General features: G+C 40.0%; 2 protein-coding genes across 4 annotated transcripts; one reads left to right on the plus strand and one right to left on the minus strand.

Annotated features, from left to right (window-relative positions):
* The first annotated feature begins 1,929 nt into the window (after positions 1–1,929).
* mars1 (methionyl-tRNA synthetase 1) lies at positions 1,930–17,900 on the plus strand. 2 transcript variants are annotated; one of them, XM_085354702.1, is made up of 22 exons: positions 1,930–2,152; positions 3,493–3,583; positions 3,841–3,919; positions 4,208–4,339; positions 5,606–5,681; positions 5,864–6,048; positions 6,382–6,491; positions 6,577–6,693; positions 6,895–7,098; positions 9,138–9,339; positions 10,801–10,875; positions 11,111–11,281; positions 11,752–11,847; positions 12,635–12,752; positions 12,948–13,161; positions 14,569–14,700; positions 15,003–15,107; positions 15,342–15,537; positions 16,121–16,192; positions 16,478–16,504; positions 16,796–16,927; positions 17,443–17,900. In XM_085354702.1, the coding sequence occupies exons 1-22, from the start codon at positions 2,050–2,052 to the stop codon at positions 17,590–17,592; spliced, it is 2,787 nt and encodes a 928-aa protein (XP_085210828.1). In that variant the 5' UTR covers positions 1,930–2,049; the 3' UTR covers positions 17,593–17,900. The 2 variants fall into 2 exon arrangements, with proteins under 2 accessions (XP_085210828.1, XP_085210829.1); XM_085354703.1 differs by lacking the exon at positions 16,478–16,504.
* Positions 17,901–18,166: 266 nt separating this feature from the next.
* On the minus strand, positions 18,167–22,093 carry ddit3 (DNA-damage-inducible transcript 3). 2 transcript variants are annotated; one of them, XM_085354704.1, is made up of 4 exons: positions 21,993–22,093; positions 20,629–20,690; positions 20,079–20,287; positions 18,167–19,889 (listed from the first exon to the last, which is right to left on the minus strand). In XM_085354704.1, the coding sequence occupies exons 3-4, from the start codon at positions 20,232–20,234 to the stop codon at positions 19,119–19,121; spliced, it is 927 nt and encodes a 308-aa protein (XP_085210830.1). In that variant the 5' UTR covers positions 20,235–20,287; positions 20,629–20,690; positions 21,993–22,093; the 3' UTR covers positions 18,167–19,118. The 2 variants fall into 2 exon arrangements, with proteins under 2 accessions (XP_085210830.1, XP_085210831.1); XM_085354705.1 differs by lacking the exons at positions 20,629–20,690; positions 21,993–22,093 and having other exon boundaries at positions 18,167–19,918; positions 20,079–20,146.
* Between the last annotated feature and the right edge of the window lie 268 nt (positions 22,094–22,361).

A 22,361-nucleotide genomic window follows, 5' to 3' on the forward strand; every position in this document is an offset into this window, starting at 1 on the left:
TTCTGCACCAAATGATCTGCTACTGCAAGGACATGTATGCTCCGCATGTTGCATATAAGCAGCTATACATTTCTCACTGTGATAAAAACAGACTGCCCACAGACTTACTGAGATATTAGAGTGCAGCAAGAATACTTTGACAAGTAACATACCACAATGTGAAAGGCTCGAGTCCCTCAATCTTTTCTTTGACACTGCATCCACAGCAGTCTGTGGAGCACAGCAGTAATTAGAGTGAACTTGTAGCCCTCATCTTAATGCTGGTACGGGGGCGCTTTTAATCAGCAAAGTTGCAAGCAGAGAATAATCTTTCAGCCTGTTGTCGTCACAGGCTGGCGTAAAAGGGAGCAAATCTCCTGCTTTGCGCGGACTTAAGAATGATTATGAAAGAGCGAAAATGCAATGCATCAGTCAAAGTGTTTCCATCACACCCTGTGGTTAACCCATCCATGCACTTGTATGCACGCATGTAGTGTCAGAAGCAGGATGCAAATATTTCTGTATGAAAAGTGTCATATGTAAAGTGATGATATGAGGATTTTTTATCAGCGCGACCTTTAAAAAGATGATGAGATGGCCAACAGAGAGTCGTGGTGTCTGCACAATCGTAGTAATGAAATTAGTCAAGAAAACAGAATGAAAAATGGAGAGTGAGAAGTCAATACTGTGTGTATAAGGGGAGGGGAAAAGGAAACTTTGAAGAGTGGAAAGTGCTCTTCAGCAGGAAATGGTTGGAGGTTGAAAATCTGCTTTTGTCTTGGGCCTATAAGTTAGCCGTTTGTGGGTTTGTTTCAGTTCAGCAGTTGTAATAACTGTATATACAGCATGTGGTTTCAAAGTCTCATGTTCTGAGATGTTTGTTTTGGAAAACGTAGGCATGTAAACTATTTATAGAGGCAGAATTGACAGGGCCTGCCTACATATTTTTTTGACAACAAAGAGTAAAACTTTGTTGTCAAGGTGGAATAATTCTCATATTGTACCTACAAAATTAATGCTTGCATCCAAAATACATAAAAATGAAGCATAATCAATGTAAAGGTGCAGAAAGGAAATCAGTAAATAAATAAATAAAACACATTACACAAAAATCATTTGTCTTTTGTATGTTTGAGTGGGAATGAAAGTTTCAATCTATAGCCAAATGTGGCAACAACAACTCCTACAAATGAAATTCGAACATCTCGTGGTTCAGTGTTTCCACAAATAACAGTGAATTCAAACTGGATCACAAATAGTTTTTGCAAAAATGTATAAATATTTTTGCGGAAAATGAGTTCTCTCTGCAAACAATTCAATAGTGATCAATCTTCTTTTCGTGTGAGGGGCACAACTCACCTTGCAGCGACGTGATGACTGCTGAGTTATGTCTCCAGAGCGCGCTGTAGATATATAAGCACTTGCGCCTCGGTAAGTTTGCTTTGCCTCTCTTGTGGGAAGAGTAAAGATAACTTCACATCATTCGTTTAACGGGAGCAGAAGAAAGAACTCCGAGGTGCACTTTTCCTAATTAATAGTCATGCATGGACACTAAGTTACCCCTGCAGCCCATGATGATGGAGACTCCTCGCTCTTTAAGCGGATGGAAAAATAGTCTGAGCTGGACGGGTTTGGTGTTTTAAGATTGGTTACAGTGGCCCAATATGATTGTACGCGTAACCAATCAGCTCTGCTGAAAGGTGGCGATGGAAGGCACTCGTTATACTCTGCGGCGTGTTCCGTCAGAGAGCGCACAACACGAACAGTGTACTCCGCCCGGAGATGTTGATCTATTAACAAAGCGCAAGCACACCTCGTTACTGCCAAAATGACTGTTTGGGAAAGGGTTTATGGGAGGTGTAGTCAACTAAACAGGGAACTACTGCTTCTCTGAGCGGCTCGTTAAACATCCTAAAACTACATCCCCGTCATTTTTAACGGCGCCGACAGTGTTTGCATCAGCGTGGTCAGCACTCGCCGGCGAAGTTACTACTGAGCAGCGGCTTGTCTTGTTTAAAAGTGATAAAAAATAACAACCAGTCTTTAGTTTGTGTGGCAACCAACGGACAAATGAATCTGTTCGTAAGTGAAGGCAACCCGCACTGCCTGAAGGCGCTAGCAGCGTTAGAAGCGACGGGAGTGCAGTGCGGCGTCCAGTTTGTCAACCACGATGGTAAGAAAACCTAGTGAGGTTAGCATTCCTCTGTGTAATTACCTGTAATTATAACTAATAACGACAGTGTTTTGGTAAAACATGCTAGCCATTATGCAAGTTTTATGCAGGTCTGAGCTAAACTTGTCCTTGTGACTGTGTACTAGCGAACTAGCTGGTTAGCCAGCCTTCTTCTGGTGGCATCTGTCTGTGAGTGACAGTCACAATGAATGTAGAGAACAATATCTGCGTCTGAGAAGCGGCTAGAATTAGCTTTACTGGAAATCACCGTTCGTTTGTCATGTTTTAGACTTGTTTGCTTGTCCAGCTTCATGTCGGGGTGTTTGTTTGTTTGTTTTTTAGCCAGTGTGCAGCTACAGCTACCGTCTGTTTGAATTAGCTTACCATTATAAAGTTAGAAGACTGTGTTGTTTTTATTAATAAAGTACATATCTATATATAAACAGTGTGAGTTTATCCTAGGTATGATTATGTTTTGTAGGATATTTCACTGTCTCAGAATTAGAAAAGCCAACAGGTAGAACACGTTTGGAGAAACATGTTTTTCTTTATTCATTGCTTTATTGTTGCTGTGAAACGGACATATTTCACCAAAGCTGACACAAGGCAGACTTAAGTGTGCCAAAATGTGATGTGGCATACATGTCCAGCACTGTTATTCCTGTTTGGTGGGTTTTGTCTACACCCAACAAAGTCACAGTTAGGAATCCAGGAAGCCAAAAAGCCTTTAGCACGGCGAAGTCAGACAGAAAAAGCAGCTGTGTACATGTTCTTCCCGTGTCCGTGGGTTCTTTCCTGGTACCCCGACTTCATTCCACAGTTGAGAGAGGTTTTAGTAGAGTATTTGGGACTCATAGTTCTGACCTATACTTGACAATAATGGCCCTTTGGAAAACTTGCTTAGGTTTAGCAGTAAGTTTTAATTTAGTATTCTGTGAAATAGTTTCTAATAAAATAGTAACAAACTCCAGCTTCATCCTAACCCCAGATGGGTGCTAATCTTGAATCACAGAGATGAATACCAAGAGCCATCTGGCATGTGACTACTCGCATATAAACTGTCTTAGAGACAGTGAAAAAACCCCACACAGTTTAAAAAGCATTTTTATACCAAATTCAAAATGTTGCTCGTTACTTCAGGTGAATGCAATAAAATATAAATGTCTGCTGTAATAATGCCGTATAAAGAACCACCATTCGTGAGCCACTATTAAAAATCTGTGCTCTGACTGAAACATGTGACTACATTTTCCGCCTAGATTTAATAAACAATATTAATCCAACTAGTCCAGGAGTATAATATTTGTTAAAAGGTTTTGTCTCTTTTTCCATTTTCCCAGAAAGGGTGGTGCCTTTCCTCAGCCGTCCAACATTGCCAGCTTTGGCCCTGCCCAGTGGACAATACCTTTTCAGTTCCAATGCCATCTGCCGGTCAGTAAACTTCACATAGGCCTTTTTGCTTGGCTCTTTATGAGTGGTAGTATACAGTTAGGTCAATAATTTGCTTGAAAAAGATGCAAAGTTTGTAGTTTGTCTTCTGTACACCCCCACAGTGGATTTTAACTTAAATAAATAAATAAATAAAATAAAGATGGCAACCAATAGAACCAAAACTATGTTTTTATGCTTTACCCATTTTAGCAGCAAGTATAAAATATATCTCTTACCATGTGTTTTGAATCCCTTAGATACCTGTTTGAAGTAAATGGACAAGAATGCAGTGATCTTTGCGATCAATGGCTGGAATGGGAGGCCACAGTTCTTCAGGTATACTCTACATAAATAAGCAGACCTTTTAGTTTGGTGTTAATCTGCTGTGTTAAAACTATTTTCAGTTCATGCTTTTGTACGTTCTCTTGTGCAGAATCCTCTTACTGTACTTCTATAAACCTCATGGAAAAGCGGATATAAATCCATGCTGCTAAATTATTAAAACTCACGCTATCAAAAGAACAATGTACGGAAACAAGCGTTAAGCAGTCCAAGTAATTCTCTGACCTCAGTCACACTTGCTTGGTAAATTGTTATTAATCCTGTTTTGTCCTTTTTGCGCAGCCTGCATTGCAGCAGGCTCTTCACATGGCAGTGCTGCAGGGGAAGAGTTCAGAGGTGTCCAAGGTTCTCCAGGGTCCCATAAACGTCTTGGAACAAAGCTTGAGCAAAAGGAACGCACCTTATTTAACTGGGGTACAGTATGGTCTCCTGTGTATCTTCTTTTTTCAGTGCATGTTTACCTGTAATATACCCCAGTCAGGCATAACATTATGACCACTGACAGGGGAAGTGAATAACACTGATTATCTTTTCATTGTGGCAGCTGTTGGTATGTGGGATATATTAGGGAGCAAGTTCACATTTTGTTCTCAAAGTTGATGTCTTCAAAGCAGGAAAAATGCTCTTGTGGGATTTCCTTGTCTGAAGTGGTCAGTAGCTATCAACAGTGGTCCAAGGAAGGAACAGTAGTGAACCAGCAACAGGGTCATGGGCTGCACAAGTTCACGATATGTGTGGGCAGTGAAGCCGGCCCATGTGGTCCAATCCAACAAACAAGCTGCTGGTAGTGCAGATTGCTGAAAAGGTAATGCTGGTTCTGAATGAAAGGTCTCAGAATTGTCAGCATTGTTGCAGACTATGTACACCATTTCATGGAAACGGTATTCCCCAATGACTGTGGCCTTTTTCAGCTGTGGCCTCTTTTCAAGCTCTGCTACAAAGAAACGGTGGTTTCCACAGGAATGAGTTTGAGGTGTTGACTTGGCCTCCAGATTCCCCAGATCTCAATCCAATCAATCATCTGTGGAATGTGCTGCACAAACAAGTCCAACCCAAGGATGTCCTACCTCGCAACTTACACGACCTAAAGGTTTTGTTGCTTACATCTTGGTACCAGTTACCGCAGCACACCTTCAGGGGTCTAAGTGGAGTCTGTGCCTCGATTTGTCAGGGCTGCTTTGGTAGCAAAAGAGAGACCAACACAATATTAGGCAGGAGGTCATAATGCTATGACTGAAAAGTCTATTGTGTGAGTACATTTAGAAAATAAAGAAAACACATTTTCAGGCTTTTTCAATCTACAAAATATATACTTGATAGAAGTCAGTAAGTCAAAAGTTCAAAATATCTCTTTTAAAGTTTATCTGAGCTTGACTGAGCAACTCCATTGGGCCAGATCTGGCTCCTCTGGCAACATTTTTCTATAAAACTAAAGAAAAAGTGCCGTAAGTGCACACAGCAAGGAAGTCTTAGCTGTAGGTGTAGTACTTTTTTAGTGAGATGCAAGCACATAAAAGCTGTAAGTAGTCCCCTTCATGGTTGTTCTCTATATAGAAAGTTGCAGGTGCAAAGATTAATCCCTCTTCTCCTTTGCTTGGGGATTTCAAAACATTGTTAATTCAGAAACAGTATTTAGCAATTGCTTTAAACTAATGTTGAATTAACTGTGCTGTGTTTCAGGATTCTGTTTCCGCTGCTGATCTTGTTTTGTGGGCCGGATTCTTTCCTGTTTTATCTGATTCTTCACTAACACTGGGTAAATATGAATGCATTTTAAAATCCATTATTATTTGACATGTATTGCTGGCTATTTCCCTTTTGCTTTGCTTTATTTAACTTACTTTTTCATTCAATTTAATCTTTGAATGTTTAATTTCTGATTTCTCTTTTTCACGTATTTTACAAAATTTCACCTTCCATCTCCTGATCTCTTTTCAGGTGAACACAAGTCTTTGAAGGCTTGGTTTGACCGTGTGGCTGCTATGAACGCTTGTCAGTCTGCTGCTCAGAAAGTGCTACAGGGAAAAGGTCTGCAGGGCATGAAAAGCTATATGCAGAAGCAGCCTGCTCCTCAGAGCAGCCAGTGCAGAGAGACACAGCCATGTAATAGCAACTCTGCTGAGGTACCTGCAACAGTATATCATCGAGATAACTATTAGACTGAATGTGTTCTTACTGAGAGGCATAAATTTAGTGCCTTTCTTCCAAACAACACATTAGGTTTCTAGGAAAACTTATCATTGTTGGTTTTCATTAACCTATAGACGCATGCACTTCCACAAACATGGTTTATACTCTTTGAAAGCACAGTATTTTAAAAGTGTCAGTCAGATTTAAGAGCAAATGTTAGAACACACATTTATAGGAAGTCAGTGAATGTGTGGATAGCAGATGATGCTATAATAGCGGAGAATATGTCGTGGATAATGATTGTCTTTGTTTCCTGGTTTGATTAGGAAGAAGGAGGTGAGCGTGTTGTTTCAGAGGAGGAGATGGAAGCAGCAGCTCTCACTTGGAGTAAGGGTTTGAACACTTGCCCTCCAGCTACAAAAAAGCAACACCCCATGTAAGTTATTAATGGCACCATCATTTCACACACATGTATACTGTTAAGGCCAGCTAAAATTTAGTTCTGTTTTTTTTCCCACTAGTTTGCCTCAGGAGGGCAAGCGAAATGTCCTGGTGACCAGCGCCTTGCCCTATGTCAATAATGTTCCTCACCTGGGTAACATTATTGGCTGTGTCCTCAGTGCTGATGTCTTCTCCAGGTAGGAATTACATTTTGTAATCTGTTGGAAAAACAATCATTGTTCCTTTCAGCAAATGCAGACTTTACAAACAGTACCTGAATACACAGACATTCTTGTAGATGTGTAATGGAAAGGCCTGTGTATACTTGTTCTATGTTTTTTCACTCATCATCTTTGAGTCATAACTCTTCCACACCTTACTCCATCTGCTTCTGCTAGGTATGGCCACCTACGAGGCTGGAATATGTTGTTTGTGTGTGGCACAGATGAGTATGGCACTGCTACAGAGAACAAGGCCAGAGAGGAGGGCCTGACACCCCAACAGATCTGTGACAAGTACCACGCTGTTCACTCCAGCATCTACAAATGGTTCCAGATTGACTTTGACTATTTTGGCAGAACCACCACCGAGAAGCAGACAGAGTAAGTGAGAGGGCCTGTCCAAGGACATGGGTGAGAACAAATGAGTCTATTCTTAAATTGGTACTTTAAGACAAGGTTGTTCTTTCAAGAAACACAAGTATCTTTTACCTCCTAGGACCTGGCGTCCACATATGTGGACATCACATTTTGGGTTATTTAGACCAAAATAATAAATTTTGCTCAACAATGGCCTGATATCCACTTACGAGGACATTGTACTGCTACTGTTCTATTGGAATTTTAAACGAATATCCCCATATGTGGCTCTGATTTTTCTTAGAAACAAAAATCGGGGGGGAAAAAAATCTGGTAATTCTTTTTTTACATTCATCAGGTCCCAATATGCCCAGATATCAAAGAGAAATTAAAAATGCATGCCGTGGAAGAGTTCGGGTCTTAGGAGGTTAAACAGAGAAGCCAGCAGAATATAAGATCATGTTTTTTTGACCAGAGTCCTGACATAGGCTGGATGTGGGTCTGATGAATGAAAACATTAGTGTTTCCGTATACTATAAAATTATCTAACATCGGATTAGTATAATCTTGCCCTAGATACCAGTAGTGGAAGTCTAACCATAAATTAACCATAAACCATAAACTGTACTTCTCTTAATCTCAGAGATTATACAGCATGGCTTTTAAATGTAGGTTACTACTGCCTACTTCCCAAGGCTTTACTGAATTCTGTAATTAGAAATGTCTGTAAAGGGTGGAAATATGCGTTGACCTGGCGACTCATGCATCAAAGGTTCTGCAGAGGGACTAAGTTCAAGTCCACCCCAGACCATTTCCTCCATTCGCCCTCTGTCCCTCTGTCTAGTCTCCTAAATGCACTAACAACACAAATTGTTTCTTTTTTCTGTGTGTTTAAATAATACACAGAAATGCTGAGTTGTATATTATTTTGCCAAAAGCATTTGCTTACTCATCCAAATCATTGAACTCGAGTGTTTCCAAACACTTTCATGGCCACAGGTGTGTAAAACTCGTCAGCTGGTCGTGCAGACTGCTGCTAGAAACATTTGTGAAAGGATGGGTGGCTGTCATGGGTGGGGATTTTTTTTTAATTTATTTTTTTGACAGTTTATTGCTGTGTTAATTGCTGTGTAATCAGAAACCGGTTGTATGTAATTGCCAGCTCGATTAGATTCAACTGGAGACTGGTAGCAGACTGACTCCATCTTATGGCAACATTTGGGAGGCTTAAAACGTTTTGTAGCAAAAGCATTACCAAAGAAAGATCACTTCAACTTTGTATCTATTGGATAACACAGATATTGACAAAGTTTAACTCTGAGGAGATAAATTGCAGTTAAAATGGATAAAATTCATAGTAAGTGTTATTCCAGTACTCAGCATAATGCAAAATGTCCACAATTTCAGTAATATCACGTTATGGTAACATCGTATCGTGGGATCTCTGAGTCACACCTCTGAGGCATGGCCTTTTCTTCACGAAAGATTAGTCCTAAATTCTAGTTATTGCACACTGACAAGGACTACAAAGATAAAAACTCTTGTTTTGGGACCTTAGCTTTGATAAAGTACAACATAAAAGACATCAAGCACCATGCACCAGTGCAGTGTGCTTTGAGAAATAAACAGCCCACAGATTAAAGGCTTTTGACTTGATCCATTGAAAGGAGGTTAGGCCTTAGATTTTACATTTACCAGCCCACAGCTGAATTGTCGTTTTTTTTGGGGGGGGGTTTGTTGTTTGTTTGATTTTTTTGTTTTAATTCTTTTTTTGCTTCATATTTTTCTTATCACTCAGTAGTATCAACCAACCATCTTCTCTTGATTTTTTTTCTTATGTATTTTTTTTTCCCTGGCCATATTTGCTGAGAAAGTTTACGTCCATTTCTAACCAACATAAAAGAGCAGCATTGATCCATGCTGGCAAAAAAACTCCCCAAACTGTGATCAGGCTTTAATAAATGATCTCAACATAAGACCGTATCGCTGTATCTAACACAGGTCATTGTCTATAATCCTAAAGAAACCCTTTTAACCATCTTGTTCCTCTGTTAATCTTTCAGGATAGCTCAAGATATTTTCTGGCGACTTCATGAGCGTGGTTTCCTAATAGAAGACACAGTGGAGCAGCTACGTTGTGAAAACTGTCAGCGATTCCTGGCTGACCGCTTTGTAGAAGGTATCTGTCCACACTGCAGTTACCCTGAAGCTCGTGGTGACCAGTGTGACAAGTGTGGACGACTCATCAATGCTGTGGACCTCAGGGTGAGTGTGGAAGAGCAGCCTGTACGTCTCATATCATTGTAGAGGGCATAACTATTGATGACTATAGAGAGAATTGTGGTGGAAGAAAGTTCTTGACAACTCACACATAATTACTATGTTTTTGTTTCTGGTAGTGTTTGTGTGTGTGGGATTCTGTCTGTGAACATGAAAGCTTGAAAATCTTTGATTGTGGTCTAAGAAGGCTTTGTAGGGGAGTGGGGTCATGTTAGCAAACATTCACTACGTTTTTTCTAGGTTTTCAATTATTTATTTGTCAAAAACTGACAACAAAAAGATTTTTCTGTGGAACGTAACTTCAAATTATTCGCGGAAAATTCGCCTATTCAACAACTATTTTTTTCTGGCAAAAACATGACGATAACTAAATAAAAACGAATGGATGAAGAAAAAAAAAAAAGAAAAAAAAGAAAAGAAAATTCGCCTATTCGAAAAAATTTTTTTTTTGATTTTTTTCTTTGTAGAGCACATCTAAAACATTTTTTTTTATAAATTTTATTTTCAGTCTCATCTAAAACATTTGAATTATTTTCACTTTATTTTTATGACCAAATACATTTTTTTATGATTTTTTTTTTTAAGTGATAGTTTAAGTCATATTTGGAGTTTCAATTATTAAAATAGGTAAATAAGTGTTTTTAGAAGGGGTCTAGAGGGGAATTTCAGCAGATGTTTGTGAATACTGGGGATCAACTGTATGAGGACTCTAAATATCACAATACTTTGGACCTCTGATCTCTTCTTCAAGGTCAAAGAAAGTCAAACTTTCATAAACTGTCTTTTGTCTTTAAAACTATTTAAAAATTCTACTGCCTTTGTTCATATTGGCAACATTTGGAAAGGATACTGGTATATGGGCATTATATATGTCATCATTCTTACAGCACCTAAGAAGCCTCACATTTATATTTATATGTATACATTTTTGCAAATACTTTAACAAATTGATATAGTAATTTTTGTCCTTTTTATAGTCAGAGTTTGGATTCATTTGAGTAACGTTAGTGCTAAGGATTTGTGCGATATTGTGTTGGGAACTAAAAATATGATATAATGATGTAAACTGTTTCTGGTTTTCTTTTGTTTTTACTCATTGCTAATATGAAAATATAAATATTAATGGAAAAATAATCTCCTAGTACTTCGGGAATGTACTTGGAGATTATAGTACCCTTTCTAAAATATGCCAGTATGCATCACTTGTGTTTCTGGGCTTTTTAGATTGCCGCTGGAGAACGCATATTATGCCTCTGTTACAATATTTATTTTCCCCTGTGGTAGAAAACTGTAAATCTAGAAGACTTTCTAGAGTTGTTAATGTACTGCTGCGTTCACACTCTTAAAATTATTTTTGTAAAATTAAATTGGTAAATTCAGAGTAAAAATTCTTGTCAAATGTTGCTATAATCAATGATTATCGGTGTTGGCCGTGTTTTCTTCCAGGAACCTCAATGTAAGGTCTGTAGGCAGACTCCAGTCATCCGCTCCTCTAAGCATCTTTTCCTGGACCTGCCAAAGGTATGATTTTCACACTTCATTGAATGCCCTGAGCCGTCCATTCTCAGTTCATACAGTGCTTCTTTGGTCACAGGGATGGAGGCAAAGTAATCCAGTTTAGTAAGTTGTGGAAAGCAGTTATCCCTGCGGTAATGTTATTATATAAACAGCTTTAGTCTTTCAAAAGCTGTGCTTTAGAGTTAAGACACTGGGTGTATTTTGTCAGCATTTTCATTCTCCTCTTTCTCCTGTGCAGCTGGAAAGTCAGTTGGAGCAGTGGCTGGAGAAGTCAACCAGCACAGGAGATTGGACAGCAAATGCCAAACAGATCACTCGCTCCTGGCTAAGAGATGGACTCAAACCTCGCTGCATCACCAGAGACCTGCAGTGGGGAACACCAGTACCTCACGCTGACTTTAAAGAGAAGGTCTGCTTCTATTTAAAAGGAAATGGTTACATCACAGATCTCGTTTTCTTGATGTTTAGTTTGGTATTTCTGCAGACTTTGAAAACATGCTTAATCCAATCAATTTTTTCTCTTTGACTTCATATCTAAAGTCGTGTTTTTAACAACTAAAATGACTTTGTGCTTCATAACCTCGTCACAAAAGCTGCAGTGACTGAAATATAATACATAATATCAATATGTAATATCAGATTTTTTAGGTTTGGCTTATCAAAACATATTAATAACTTTTAGCACACACTTCTGGAACTTTTTTTTTTCTTGCACACAAATACTCCAAGGATGCCATTTCTGATCAGGTCTCTGTGCATCCTTAGAATTCATTCTTTCAATTTTTTTTCTATTTTTCCTTTTGTCATCATTATTAGTTTCTGTAACAAAACAGAAAATTTGGACTCTTATCATTTGGTACTCGCTTTCTGTCTTTGTAGGTGTTCTACGTGTGGTTTGATGCCCCCATTGGTTATCTGTCCATTACGGCCAACTACACCAACGAATGGGAAAAGTGGTGGAAGAATCCCCATCAGGTACCACCCCCCTAGCCCAGACCCCAACAAATGTCAAAATTCATGAGCCGTAGACAGTACTGATGCACAAGCTTGGCACAGATTTTTGTCCCCTTTTCCACAGTGAATGGATCTAATAGCTTTTTTTACTCCCCCATCTGGTCTTTTTCATTAGAACGTGGTGTATTTCCTAGCTCCATATAACTCTGATGTGCAACAGAGAAAGACATTAGCGTTTAGTTTTACTCCCACGGCTATCATTTGTACACAAGAGATTGTGGTGAAGGATATATACGGCTGATCAAGATTTGCCCTATGAGATGTAATGCACAACATGTTCAGTCTTAATATAGTTTTCTAGATCATTTTTATTTAAGGATCGCCCTTTGTGTTCTAGTTTTGTTTTTTTTTTGTTTTTTAAAGAGGAACCATTTAACATTTATTTTAACCTTACACACAGTTAATTACATATCTAGCACAAGCGTCAAACAGGAAGCAAGTACTCTTTAGTTAGCTTCTTCATTTGCATGTCTGCTCAATGGACCTAAAATCTGATAGCTAATCAAAGTCAGGCATTTGCTCACATAAGCATCACTATCTTCTTCACTCACTGGCTCATCTCTCCATCTAAAACTCTGGGATTGATCCCGTTTTATGAGTGTGTGATGCTCTGTATTTGCAGAAGGAGAGAGAGAGAGGCAGAGAGGGGGGTTGGGGATAGCAGATAAGTCCTCTTTGAACTGGATGATCTCATGATGATCTAATATGATGTCACCCTCACAGTGCACTGTATTTTCTTTGCCACCAGGTGGAGCTGTACAACTTCATGGCCAAAGACAATGTGCCTTTTCACAGTGTGGTGTTCCCCTGCTCTCTACTGGGAGCCCAGGACAACTACACTCTTGTCAACCACCTCATTGCCACAGGTAAGCACTTATTATAACTGACTGATTTCGCCGGCTGATTAAGTATTTGTGTGATTTTGGTTTTCTCAGCAGATGCTTGAAGTTGTTTTAAAACACATGAATGAAACATGGGTGCAGTGTTACTGGATGGGTAATTATGCGTTTTGGTCAAAGCTTTGGGTTTTGACAGTAACCTGTGCTGTAACTTTCACTCAGAATATCTGAATTATGAGGACACAAAGTTCTCCAAGAGCCGCGGTGTGGGTGTGTTTGGAGACATGGCGAAGGACACCGGTATCCCTTCTGATGTGTGGAGATTCTACCTCCTGTATGTGCGTCCAGAGGGACAGGATTCAGCTTTCTCCTGGGCAGACATGGCTCTGAAGAACAACTCTGAACTGCTCAACAACCTGGGCAATTTCATCAACAGGTTGGTAAAAGCCAAGATGTTTTAAAGGGACTTCCTTCTCTTTTTTATGTTTTACAAATAAAATGTACTTTAGACAAATTTAAGAATCTGAAAATGGTCAGTAAACCTAACAAACTCGAACCAGTCTCATGTTAGGTTATTACATACAAATACTTGTTTTTCTGGGTCTTTTTTTTTTTAAGCTGTCTCTTATAATGTTATTAGTTCATCTCAACCACTAGCGATATAAAAAATGGGGCAGTCTACATCCTCAAGTTGCTCACAGTCTCTGCAGAAGTTTCACTCAGAAAGTAAATATGCAATAAAACTGTCATCCAGTCCAATTAACAACGAACTTTTCAGATTGTTGTACTTTAACTATTACAAGAGATTCACACAGTTTTCCAAATTTGTTTGGGATGGCGTAATTTAGCCCCAATTACATCGCCTCAAATGATTTTTAAAAGATCAGGGTTAAATCCCACATCAAAGATTTTTCTCAGCAGCTTTTTTTTCCCAAAGTACCTTGATCTTCAAAATTGGTCTCGGGCAGCAATGCTGATCCCTAATTGGTTCGAAAATATCTTGTAGATTGCAACCAGCCTAAGGTGTTGGAGGAGTAAGTGTTCTGCTTCAGAAAAGAAGTTCTGTCCTGCCTGGATCCAACCCCTGAATCACAACATCATTAGTGACAGTGGGTCCATCTTAGACACACATACAAATTTATAGAAGACTTTGTACCATGTAAATGCTGTTTATTAAAAATATTTTGATGCCAATTAACAAACAAATATGGCTAAATGCCCATATTTACTAGCAAAAATACTGCTGTAGACTCACTCATTTTACCAGTAATAATATTGTTCTTTATTCCCCCTGAATGAAAACCCTTAGGGAATGTCAGTTTCACTAATTAGAAGGCTAAAACAAACAAAAGGACACACAAAGTTTCTGTTCACACATCAGAATCTCAGTTCATTGTAAATTTGACATTCTTGTCAAAGCATTTTGGTCTCGCAGACCTTCCTCAGAGGCTAAGAGACGTGTAAAATATAGAACAGTGTGTTGCATCAGCCACGACAAAAACTTTCTCACCACGAACGTCCTCCTGATGCGCACATAAGACTCATATCAAAAATGACATGTTCCAGACACAGCTACAGTTTAGAAGCAAACAAGGAACTGAGAAGCGACTCCACGCAGTGCACTGTTGTGTTGGTTTAAATAAGGAGAGCATTGCAATTACATATGGCAACAAAATCTATAATTTATAAACAATTAGCAAGTCTAGCAACCTGCCCTTCCCTCGTTTTGCTCTCGCACCCCCTCCCCAAGTCTCTCGCTTCGTCTCTCTTCATTCCAGCATTTTCCTCTGACCCCTGTTGATTATCTGCTTTGTAAAAAGCCTCCTCTCGCTTTCTTCTCCAGAGCCGGCATGTTTGTCACCAAGTTCTTTGAGGGCTGTGTGCCTGTGATGGAGCTACAGGAGGAAGATAAGAAGCTTCTGGCTCTGGTGAGCTGGGAGCTGCAGCAGTACATCCAGCTCATGGACAAAATCAAGTAAGAATCACATAGCAGTGACAAGCAACAGCAGTGGGGTGATGTTAGCATTTAGACAGAAACATGCCAGCTTAATTAAAATGACCTTTTTAGAGCTGCTGTTGTCTTGAATTTGTTTTACACAGTGATTTAAAACTCAAAAATGTACAAATAAATTATCAAATAATTTTCTGAACTACTAGTTAAATTGTCAATTATATCACAAGCTGAAACTTTATGTGAGTAGACTGGGCCTCGAGTATTGATGAAAATCGTCCTGCTGTCATTGTCGCGCTCTTAATGATCGATATGATATGTCACAGAATCCGCGATGCGCTGAAACACATCCTGAATATCTCTCGTCACGGCAATCAGTACATTCAGGTCAATGAACCCTGGAAGAAGATCAAGGGAGGAGATTCAGAAAGGTACCTGGATTTGTGTTACATTTTATTAGTCACAAATTTTTATTTTATAATAAAACAGAGACGGGAAAATGACTTTTTTTTAATAGTAAACATCTCTGTTTAGAGGAGAAATTAATTTGATTTATCTCAGACAAAATGTCTTAAATTGAATTTTTTGTAGAAAAAATGTATTTAAGATCTAATTTCTGTCCATTTTGACCTATAGATGTCGACTTACTTATCCTCTGTTTGCAGGCAGCGTGCAGGCACGGTGACTGGTGTGTCTGTGAATATTGCGTGCTTGCTGTCGGTGATGCTCTCCCCGTATATGCCAGCGGTCAGCCAAACAATCAGGGATCAACTCAACGCCCCTCCATCTTGCATCAACACCATGTTAGAAGGCAATGGCACCTTTGTATGTTCCCTGAGTGCAGGCCACCGGATTGGCGCGGTGAGTACAACCGCGACACGTATTACACACAGGTTGTACATGTGTAGACACAGGAACGTATCTGTTAATGCTGGGTGATACAATGAGGATGCAACAGTGTGTCAACTGAGCAGAACAATAGAATAATAAAGAATAATAGCCTAGGCTATGTTTGGAGGCCTCAGCCTTCGAGCAAGCAGCAAGTTTCTCTCAGGCCACTTGTCCCTTCAGGTATAATTGTGGTGATCTGTTTGTGCCTACTGAGGCTCAAGTCCAACACTACTGCTATAATGATTTGCAGTTGTTGTCCTCGGATAAGTATCTGGACGCTTACATGTACACAAATATTCTCATTTGTTTGAAGTGTAACGCTATTCACCGTGTGGTGGTCGGCATCACGGAAACGCTGCCGATTTCTCATACATAGTTATGTACTTACTTACTTGCATAATCCTCTTTGTTCACTGATGAGCACAGAGCCTCCAGGTTAAATTTTCAGATATACTGTCCTTAGGCTGGATCGACGATTGCAAACTTTTGAAAATTCCTGCATATATTTTTAATTTTTACCTTTTTATTGCCTCTGCCAACTCGTTTTTCCCAGGTCAGTCCGTTATTCCAGAAACTGGAGGCGGATCAGATTGAAGCTTTGAAGAAGAAATTTGGTGGACAGCAGGTATTTGATGTTTATGGTACCTAATGGTCTGTGCATGAGTTCATTCGGGTCTCGTAGTAATATAGGTTCAACATATTAATTAATAATGAAATAAGAAAGAATTGATAATCTATATCTGTTCACTGGTGTCTGTGAGACTGTCATAAAAAATAATTTGTACTTAATTGAGCTGCCCGCTTTTTAAAACACGATATAGCGCAAACACACCGCAAATGTTTAAATTATGTATTAAGCATCAGTCATATAGATAAAAAATAATCCCTTTCTAAACCCTCTTGCCTCTAGCTTGAAGACGAACCACCTAAGAAGAAGGTATTGAGTGGTATTTGTTTGTGAAGAGTCAGTCCACAGTAGTTCTGGAGTGTCAGCGCTGATTTACCGCATGCCTTCACTAACACTAGCTGCTAATTTCACATCCTCAAATTTTGTATTTTTACTCATCATCTCGTGTCTCCTGTGATTCATTGTCCATTCATTGACTCATACGATCCCACTTGCATTTTGAGTGGTGAGTAGTGTTGTTTGAAATGAAGTAATTACTGTGTAGAAATAATCCTCAAAATGCCTTCGATTCAAACATCTTCTCTCCGTTTCCACCTTCAGACAACAGTTCGTAACGCTGCCAGCGCTCAGTCTGCTGCTGTGCCAGCTCCTGCTGTAGCTGTTGAGGTGGGGACGGTGAACCAAGTGGACCCGGAGAAAGCCAAGCAGCTCACCCAGGCTGTGGCGGAGCAGGTGAGAGCGCCGGCCGCCTTAAATACGCTGCTGATCTAAGAAAAGCCAATGCGGTTCTTCCATGTTAAGCGGCGTTGTAATCAGTATTTTTGAATAATTTGAAATAAAAATTGAATGTAGCGTTTTATTCTTAATTCATTTTTTTGATAACTGGATAACAAAGCGTACTGTATTTTCCGCAAAAGAACAAAAACGTCTAACATTCCGGAAGTAACGCACATACACCAAACATTTGTTGCACGTGCTGAATTTATTCGTTAAGTATAAAATCTGTTATTTCTTTTTTTGAAATTTTTTTTGTAATTTGTAGATTTCTAAAAAAAAATTATAATAGAATTTTTTTTTCATATGTTACAAGATACTTTCAGTCACGATTGTTGCTGTCAAATATTTGGAAATTCGTTTAGGGCGACGTCCTTCTGCAGACAAAAACGCACATTTGCAAAACTACAAATCGTTGCTTTTGTGATTTCATTCTGAAATTCTCAACAACTGTTTAATTTTACTCATCACAGGGGGAGAAGGTCCGAGCACTCAAAGCCCAGAAAGCAGAGAAGGCCGTGATCACAGCAGAGGTGGCCAAACTGTTGGACCTTAAGAAACAGCTAGCCCTGGCTGAGGGGAAGAACCCTGAGCCTGCACCTCAAAAGGGCAAGAAGAAGTGAAATTTAAAAAGGGAAAGAAAAAAGGATGGAGGTTAGTCTAAGTATGGGTCGAGGTATGATAGTGGAGAACGGGAACAAGATGTACACAGAGAGAGAGAGCAAGATGGGTATTAGCTTAAGGCAAAGCCGTGACAGGATCTAAGACAATGTGGTATTGGCACTGAGGACTAATGAAATGCTGGATTGGCCGACGGGGAAATGAAAACCGACAAAGAGAGAGTCCAATGAATACAGCTACAGAATGGAGGGATTTTTTCCAAATCCCTACACCAAAAGAAACTGATTTTATACTCTCCCTGTGATAAAGTCAGCATACGATATTAGTGTTGGAAGGTGTGTTGTGCATCTAAAGATGTTTTTATATATATATATATAAATCCTCTGGAAATTTGTTTTGCTACGAATACCATTTTTTTAGATCCATAAAATAAAATGATTAACTTCAGGAAAAAAATGTCTGTACTCTCCACCTTTCTCATTTACCACACACACACAAAGAGCACAGATCCTTAAGACAAATAATCACAGACACAGAAAAATATTCTAGTTTTCTTGTTTATTGCAAATTGAGTGTGTTACAACGCAGGATAAAATGAATGGTATGGTAAAATACATAGATTTAATGCCATCAGTGACAAAAGCCATGCATGCAGTATTCTACAATTAACAATTTAAGTGACTACAATGAGAAAATAACAGCGGATATGTTGGTATATTACAGTACAAGCCTTTACAGTACAATTGTATATATTACAGCATTATATAAAAATAGTAAATAAGGGTAGAAGAGCTCTTAATAATTCTACCACAAATTCCCATAATAGAAAAGGTCAGCTTAGAAAGTAGAGCCGGTTCCTACTTGCTTTATCTAAATACACATACACACAAGCCATGGGTTATACAAAAGTAAGAAAATGATGTCTTTTTTTTTTTTTTTTTTTCCTCCCCCCACAAATAAAAAGCATTCTCTCATACTCACACTGCACTGGGCACTTTCAGACTTTTCCTGAGCTCCTAAACTCTCCACAAATTGGGGCAAATAATCTCTGCTAGCCAGATTGCAGCCCTTAAAGTAGGAGTTACAATTTATTGCAAAATGGTGGGAAGATCTATCAGTGAAATGCTCTTTAAATGAAGTTCCTTTCTGTCCTACATGCAACTCAAAATATGGATCTCATTAGGCATTCCTCAAAATGACATTCATTAAAACCTCTGCATGATTTGCACTTAAGAGCCGTCTGTTCTCCTTCATACATGCTGTGTCTTTCGAAAAGCCGCAATGCTGTTGCAGCCCCTTTTCTCTCTGTACCCTTTCATGTCTTGACTTTCATCACTTTCCTTCTTCTTGCAATCTTTATCTGTCTTTTACAAGAAACAAAATCCTCACTTATAAAAATTTATCTTTGGTTTCCATTCTTCTAAGAGGCATTTCATGACCACCCTGTTACACCTTTCCCCACCACTGCTTGTTCGAATTCTGTAGGACCTGACATATTTTATTCCCGTCTTCCTTCACCACCTCCCTCTCATTTTCTGGTGTTGACTAGTCTCTCGATAAGGGCTCTTCGTGTCCTCTGTACCTCCTCTCCCAGCCTTTCGATTTCTGCTTTAAGATGCTCGTTCTGCTCTGTCAGCTCCTGTACCTTCCTCTCGTTCTCCTGCTCTCTTTCTTTGCGACTCTTTTTGGTAGATGAGTAGGATGAGCGCTGCGAGGAGGAAACAAAAGAGGACAAGGCACCGTTGGCCCTCTCGCTGGTGGTCCTCTTGCGTTTTCCCAAACGGGAGGATGGGTAAACAGAGGGAGAAGACACAGGCGAAGAGGGAGAAGAACAAATTTGAGATGGTGACTGGGAGGCTGAAGAGGAGCAAGATGGCGAATCGGGGACACAAGGCAGTTCCTCCTCGCTGGCTGAGGGAGATGCAGGATGGACATTAGCCTGGTGGTGCTGGTGGTGGTAATAATAGCCACCGCTGATCACTGCTCCACTCGCATCCACCATTCCCACTCCTCCATCACTCAGCAACTCGAAGAACTCGGGAGGCAGCAAGTCACTGCCACCTCCTGCCGAGCCATCTCCACTTCTCCCACCCTCAGCCTCCACCTGCCGTTCTTCTGTAACAGCTGGACTCATGCAGGAGGAGGAGGAAGAGGAGGATGACGACGAGTTGTGATGCAGGGTCTGGGTGCTGTGGATCTCCTCTGTGGTCCTCTGGACACCGTCACCCCATGTCTGGCTGCCATCAGTCAGCCACGTCAGAGAGCAACTTTCTAGGACATCCATGAACTCTGGCTCCTTCTGGAAGCACAAAATGTAAATGTCAAAACCTGTCGAGAGTAAAAAGTGCAAGTAAATTAAACGTCGTCTGGCACACGAGTGAAAATTTTCACAAAAATTAAAATAAAAGAAAACAGAAAAAAAAGTGCAATGAACAAAGACTCACATTCATCATGGGTATGATACCATTTCATTTTTCAAACTACTGACCTCGGTGCATGTAGGGGCTCGTGCCAGTTTTGCCCCTCCTGTGTCAGAGCCCAGAATATCCTGCAGGTCCTCATACCACGCCTCCAACTCTGCACCATACAACGGCCCCACACCAGGGGGGTACGGCGGGGGCAGGTGTAGCCACTCGGCAGTCATCTCGCCAATCAGTCGCAACGCACAGATACTCGGCCACACAGTTCACACTGGACCTGAGAGGGGAGGGGAGGGGGGGTGAAAGGGAAAAGTGCAAAGCAGCTGCAGGTTAGATGACTGACATTGTGTTCAATTTAAAAATAACTGTAATTAGATATGTAGTCCGAGTACACAGGGATTTAGGATGGTCTGTCTCAAAACTGAATACTATAGTCAGGCTTTGTCTACTCAATAATTAATCAAGTTTAAATAAAACAGAGTAACACAGAGAAAAATGCATTATTGCACCAAAAAAATGAAATCAATTTAGGATGCCGTAATTCCACAATTAAATGGATGGAAAAATAAAAAAGATCACGTCGAAATCTTAAAAGATGGAATGAATGTTAAATATTACCTTTAGAAAGCCTCCTTTAATCAAGTCTGGCAATTTGTTGGAGATAGCTTGTCCCAATAATTCTGCAAAGAAACATACATATTTAGTAGGTTAGTAAGAAAAAGAATAGTGTTTTTCCCCCCCTTACTGATTGAAATTGCTGAGATTTCAAAATCAAAATAGAGATTTGGCGAACACCGAGCCTGCTGTGAGTGGAAACAAAAAGGTGCCCGAAACGCCACTGGTTTAACTGATGAAATAATAAAGAAGAAGAAAGAAGGCAAAATTCCCGTCACATAATTATTGTAAACAAAGACCAAGGTGCTCTCCACTGCGCCCCCTGCTTTTGACGGTCCTCAAAACACGCCGGAGTCGATAAACAAGTGGTTAAAACGCCGAGGAAACTCTGGAGTCCAGCTCTGACTGTCTGCTCTGCTTACAGTCGTCTTAAAGACCAGTACACAAAAGCCATCACAATGACTGAGTTTTGTCATAAAAAGGTTTTTTAATGTGTAAAGAGAAAAAATAAAATACTTTGACTTAGGCAGTGATATAAAATGTGAGCGGTAAAAAATACAAATAAAGAAACCCTGTTTAGCTTCCTCCTGTTAAACGTCAGATGTGAACGCAAACGTACACGCGTTAAAACTGTGGTGACCAAAACGCGTAACATTTTTCCTTTTTAACAGTGTTTTATAATAACATGCGTATATACGTTTTTCCTGTTTTAGGTACATGACCACTGTACGCCAAGACAATTACGTCATGGAAACCCAAGTCCAGCCGGGGGAATGGGCGAAACAAAAGGAGACGTAGAGAGAAAAGAGAAAAGCAAAGAGTGGGATGGGTGGAAAGGAAAAGTAACGAAAACAGCTGCTCATTCAGCGGTGAACGTTTCACCCTAAACGGGACTGTCAAAGCGCAAAAAACAAAAATTAAACACGTCCAATTTCATGTCGACAGCTCCACCAATTACTGTCAGACGTTACGGCGCAGTATAGACTCTGTTATAAACGCTCACAATCAATGACAACTGAAATTTAAAGCGGTGCATGCCTTTGGTGCTACATTCGCGGAATTGTGTCGGGGCGTTCGGCACGGTCGGCTGCCAAAACATCGAAACTTCCTCTGCACAAGTCCGTGAGAGCTTGACAACTTGGAAAACGAAGCGGACAACACCTAAAAACAACTCGAATAAAATTATGGTCGATTAAAGCAACTGTTATTCTAAAAATGGCTCTGAAATATCGGCCAAAAAACATGCACAGTGCTTTTTTTCGTTTTCCACTACACCGATGGAGCACTCCGAGAGTGTGTGAAGTCGCCGTTAGTTGTTCACTGAAAGATTAAAAACAGCAGAACTGCTAACAGGAACATCCGCTTACCCTTTTTCTTTTATTCGCTCGCCTTCTCGACTGTCTTGAATTCGAATGTAGATATTTTAGTAAAAATTGGTGATAGCTCATGTTAACCATTGTTCAGTCTTGACGGCTGAATGTGATTTTACGGAAACTCCCGGCGGCGTTTATATTGTGGGAGACGCCAACCGAACTATGCATGGGAAGGTAATTTCGGCGCAACCTAACCAGAGCGACGAAACCTGACATTCCCGTGGACCAATAAGAAGAGCAGAGTTAACATCTTTTCCTTGGTGACATCCAATAGAGTGACCCGAAAACAGCTCGGGGCGGGGGAAATCTGCGGGTTAGCTGGTTGTTCACACTAGCGTGTATAGTTTGTGCGAGCAGCAATTG

This window comes from Diplotaxodon limnothrissa, linkage group LG5, assembly GCF_057381915.1.
Source record: "Diplotaxodon limnothrissa isolate DT_005_m linkage group LG5, D_limnothrissa_male_GT1.1, whole genome shotgun sequence".
NCBI lineage: Eukaryota > Metazoa > Chordata > Actinopteri > Cichliformes > Cichlidae > Diplotaxodon > Diplotaxodon limnothrissa.

Coding starts and splice junctions, on each gene's coding strand:
- mars1 (XM_085354702.1), top strand. CDS start 2,050: ATGAATCTGTTCGTAAGTGAAGGCAACCCGCACTGCCTGAAGGCGCTA. Junction 7,099..9,137: donor ACCACCGAGAAGCAGACAGA/GTAAGTGAGAGG, acceptor TTAATCTTTCAG/GATAGCTCAAGATATTTTCT. Junction 9,340..10,800: donor TCAATGCTGTGGACCTCAGG/GTGAGTGTGGAA, acceptor GTTTTCTTCCAG/GAACCTCAATGTAAGGTCTG.
- ddit3 (XM_085354704.1), bottom strand. CDS start 20,234: ATGACTGCCGAGTGGCTACACCTGCCCCCGCCGTACCCCCCTGGTGTG. Junction 19,890..20,078: donor GAGCCCCTACATGCACCGAG/GTCAGTAGTTTG, acceptor TTGTGCTTCCAG/AAGGAGCCAGAGTTCATGGA.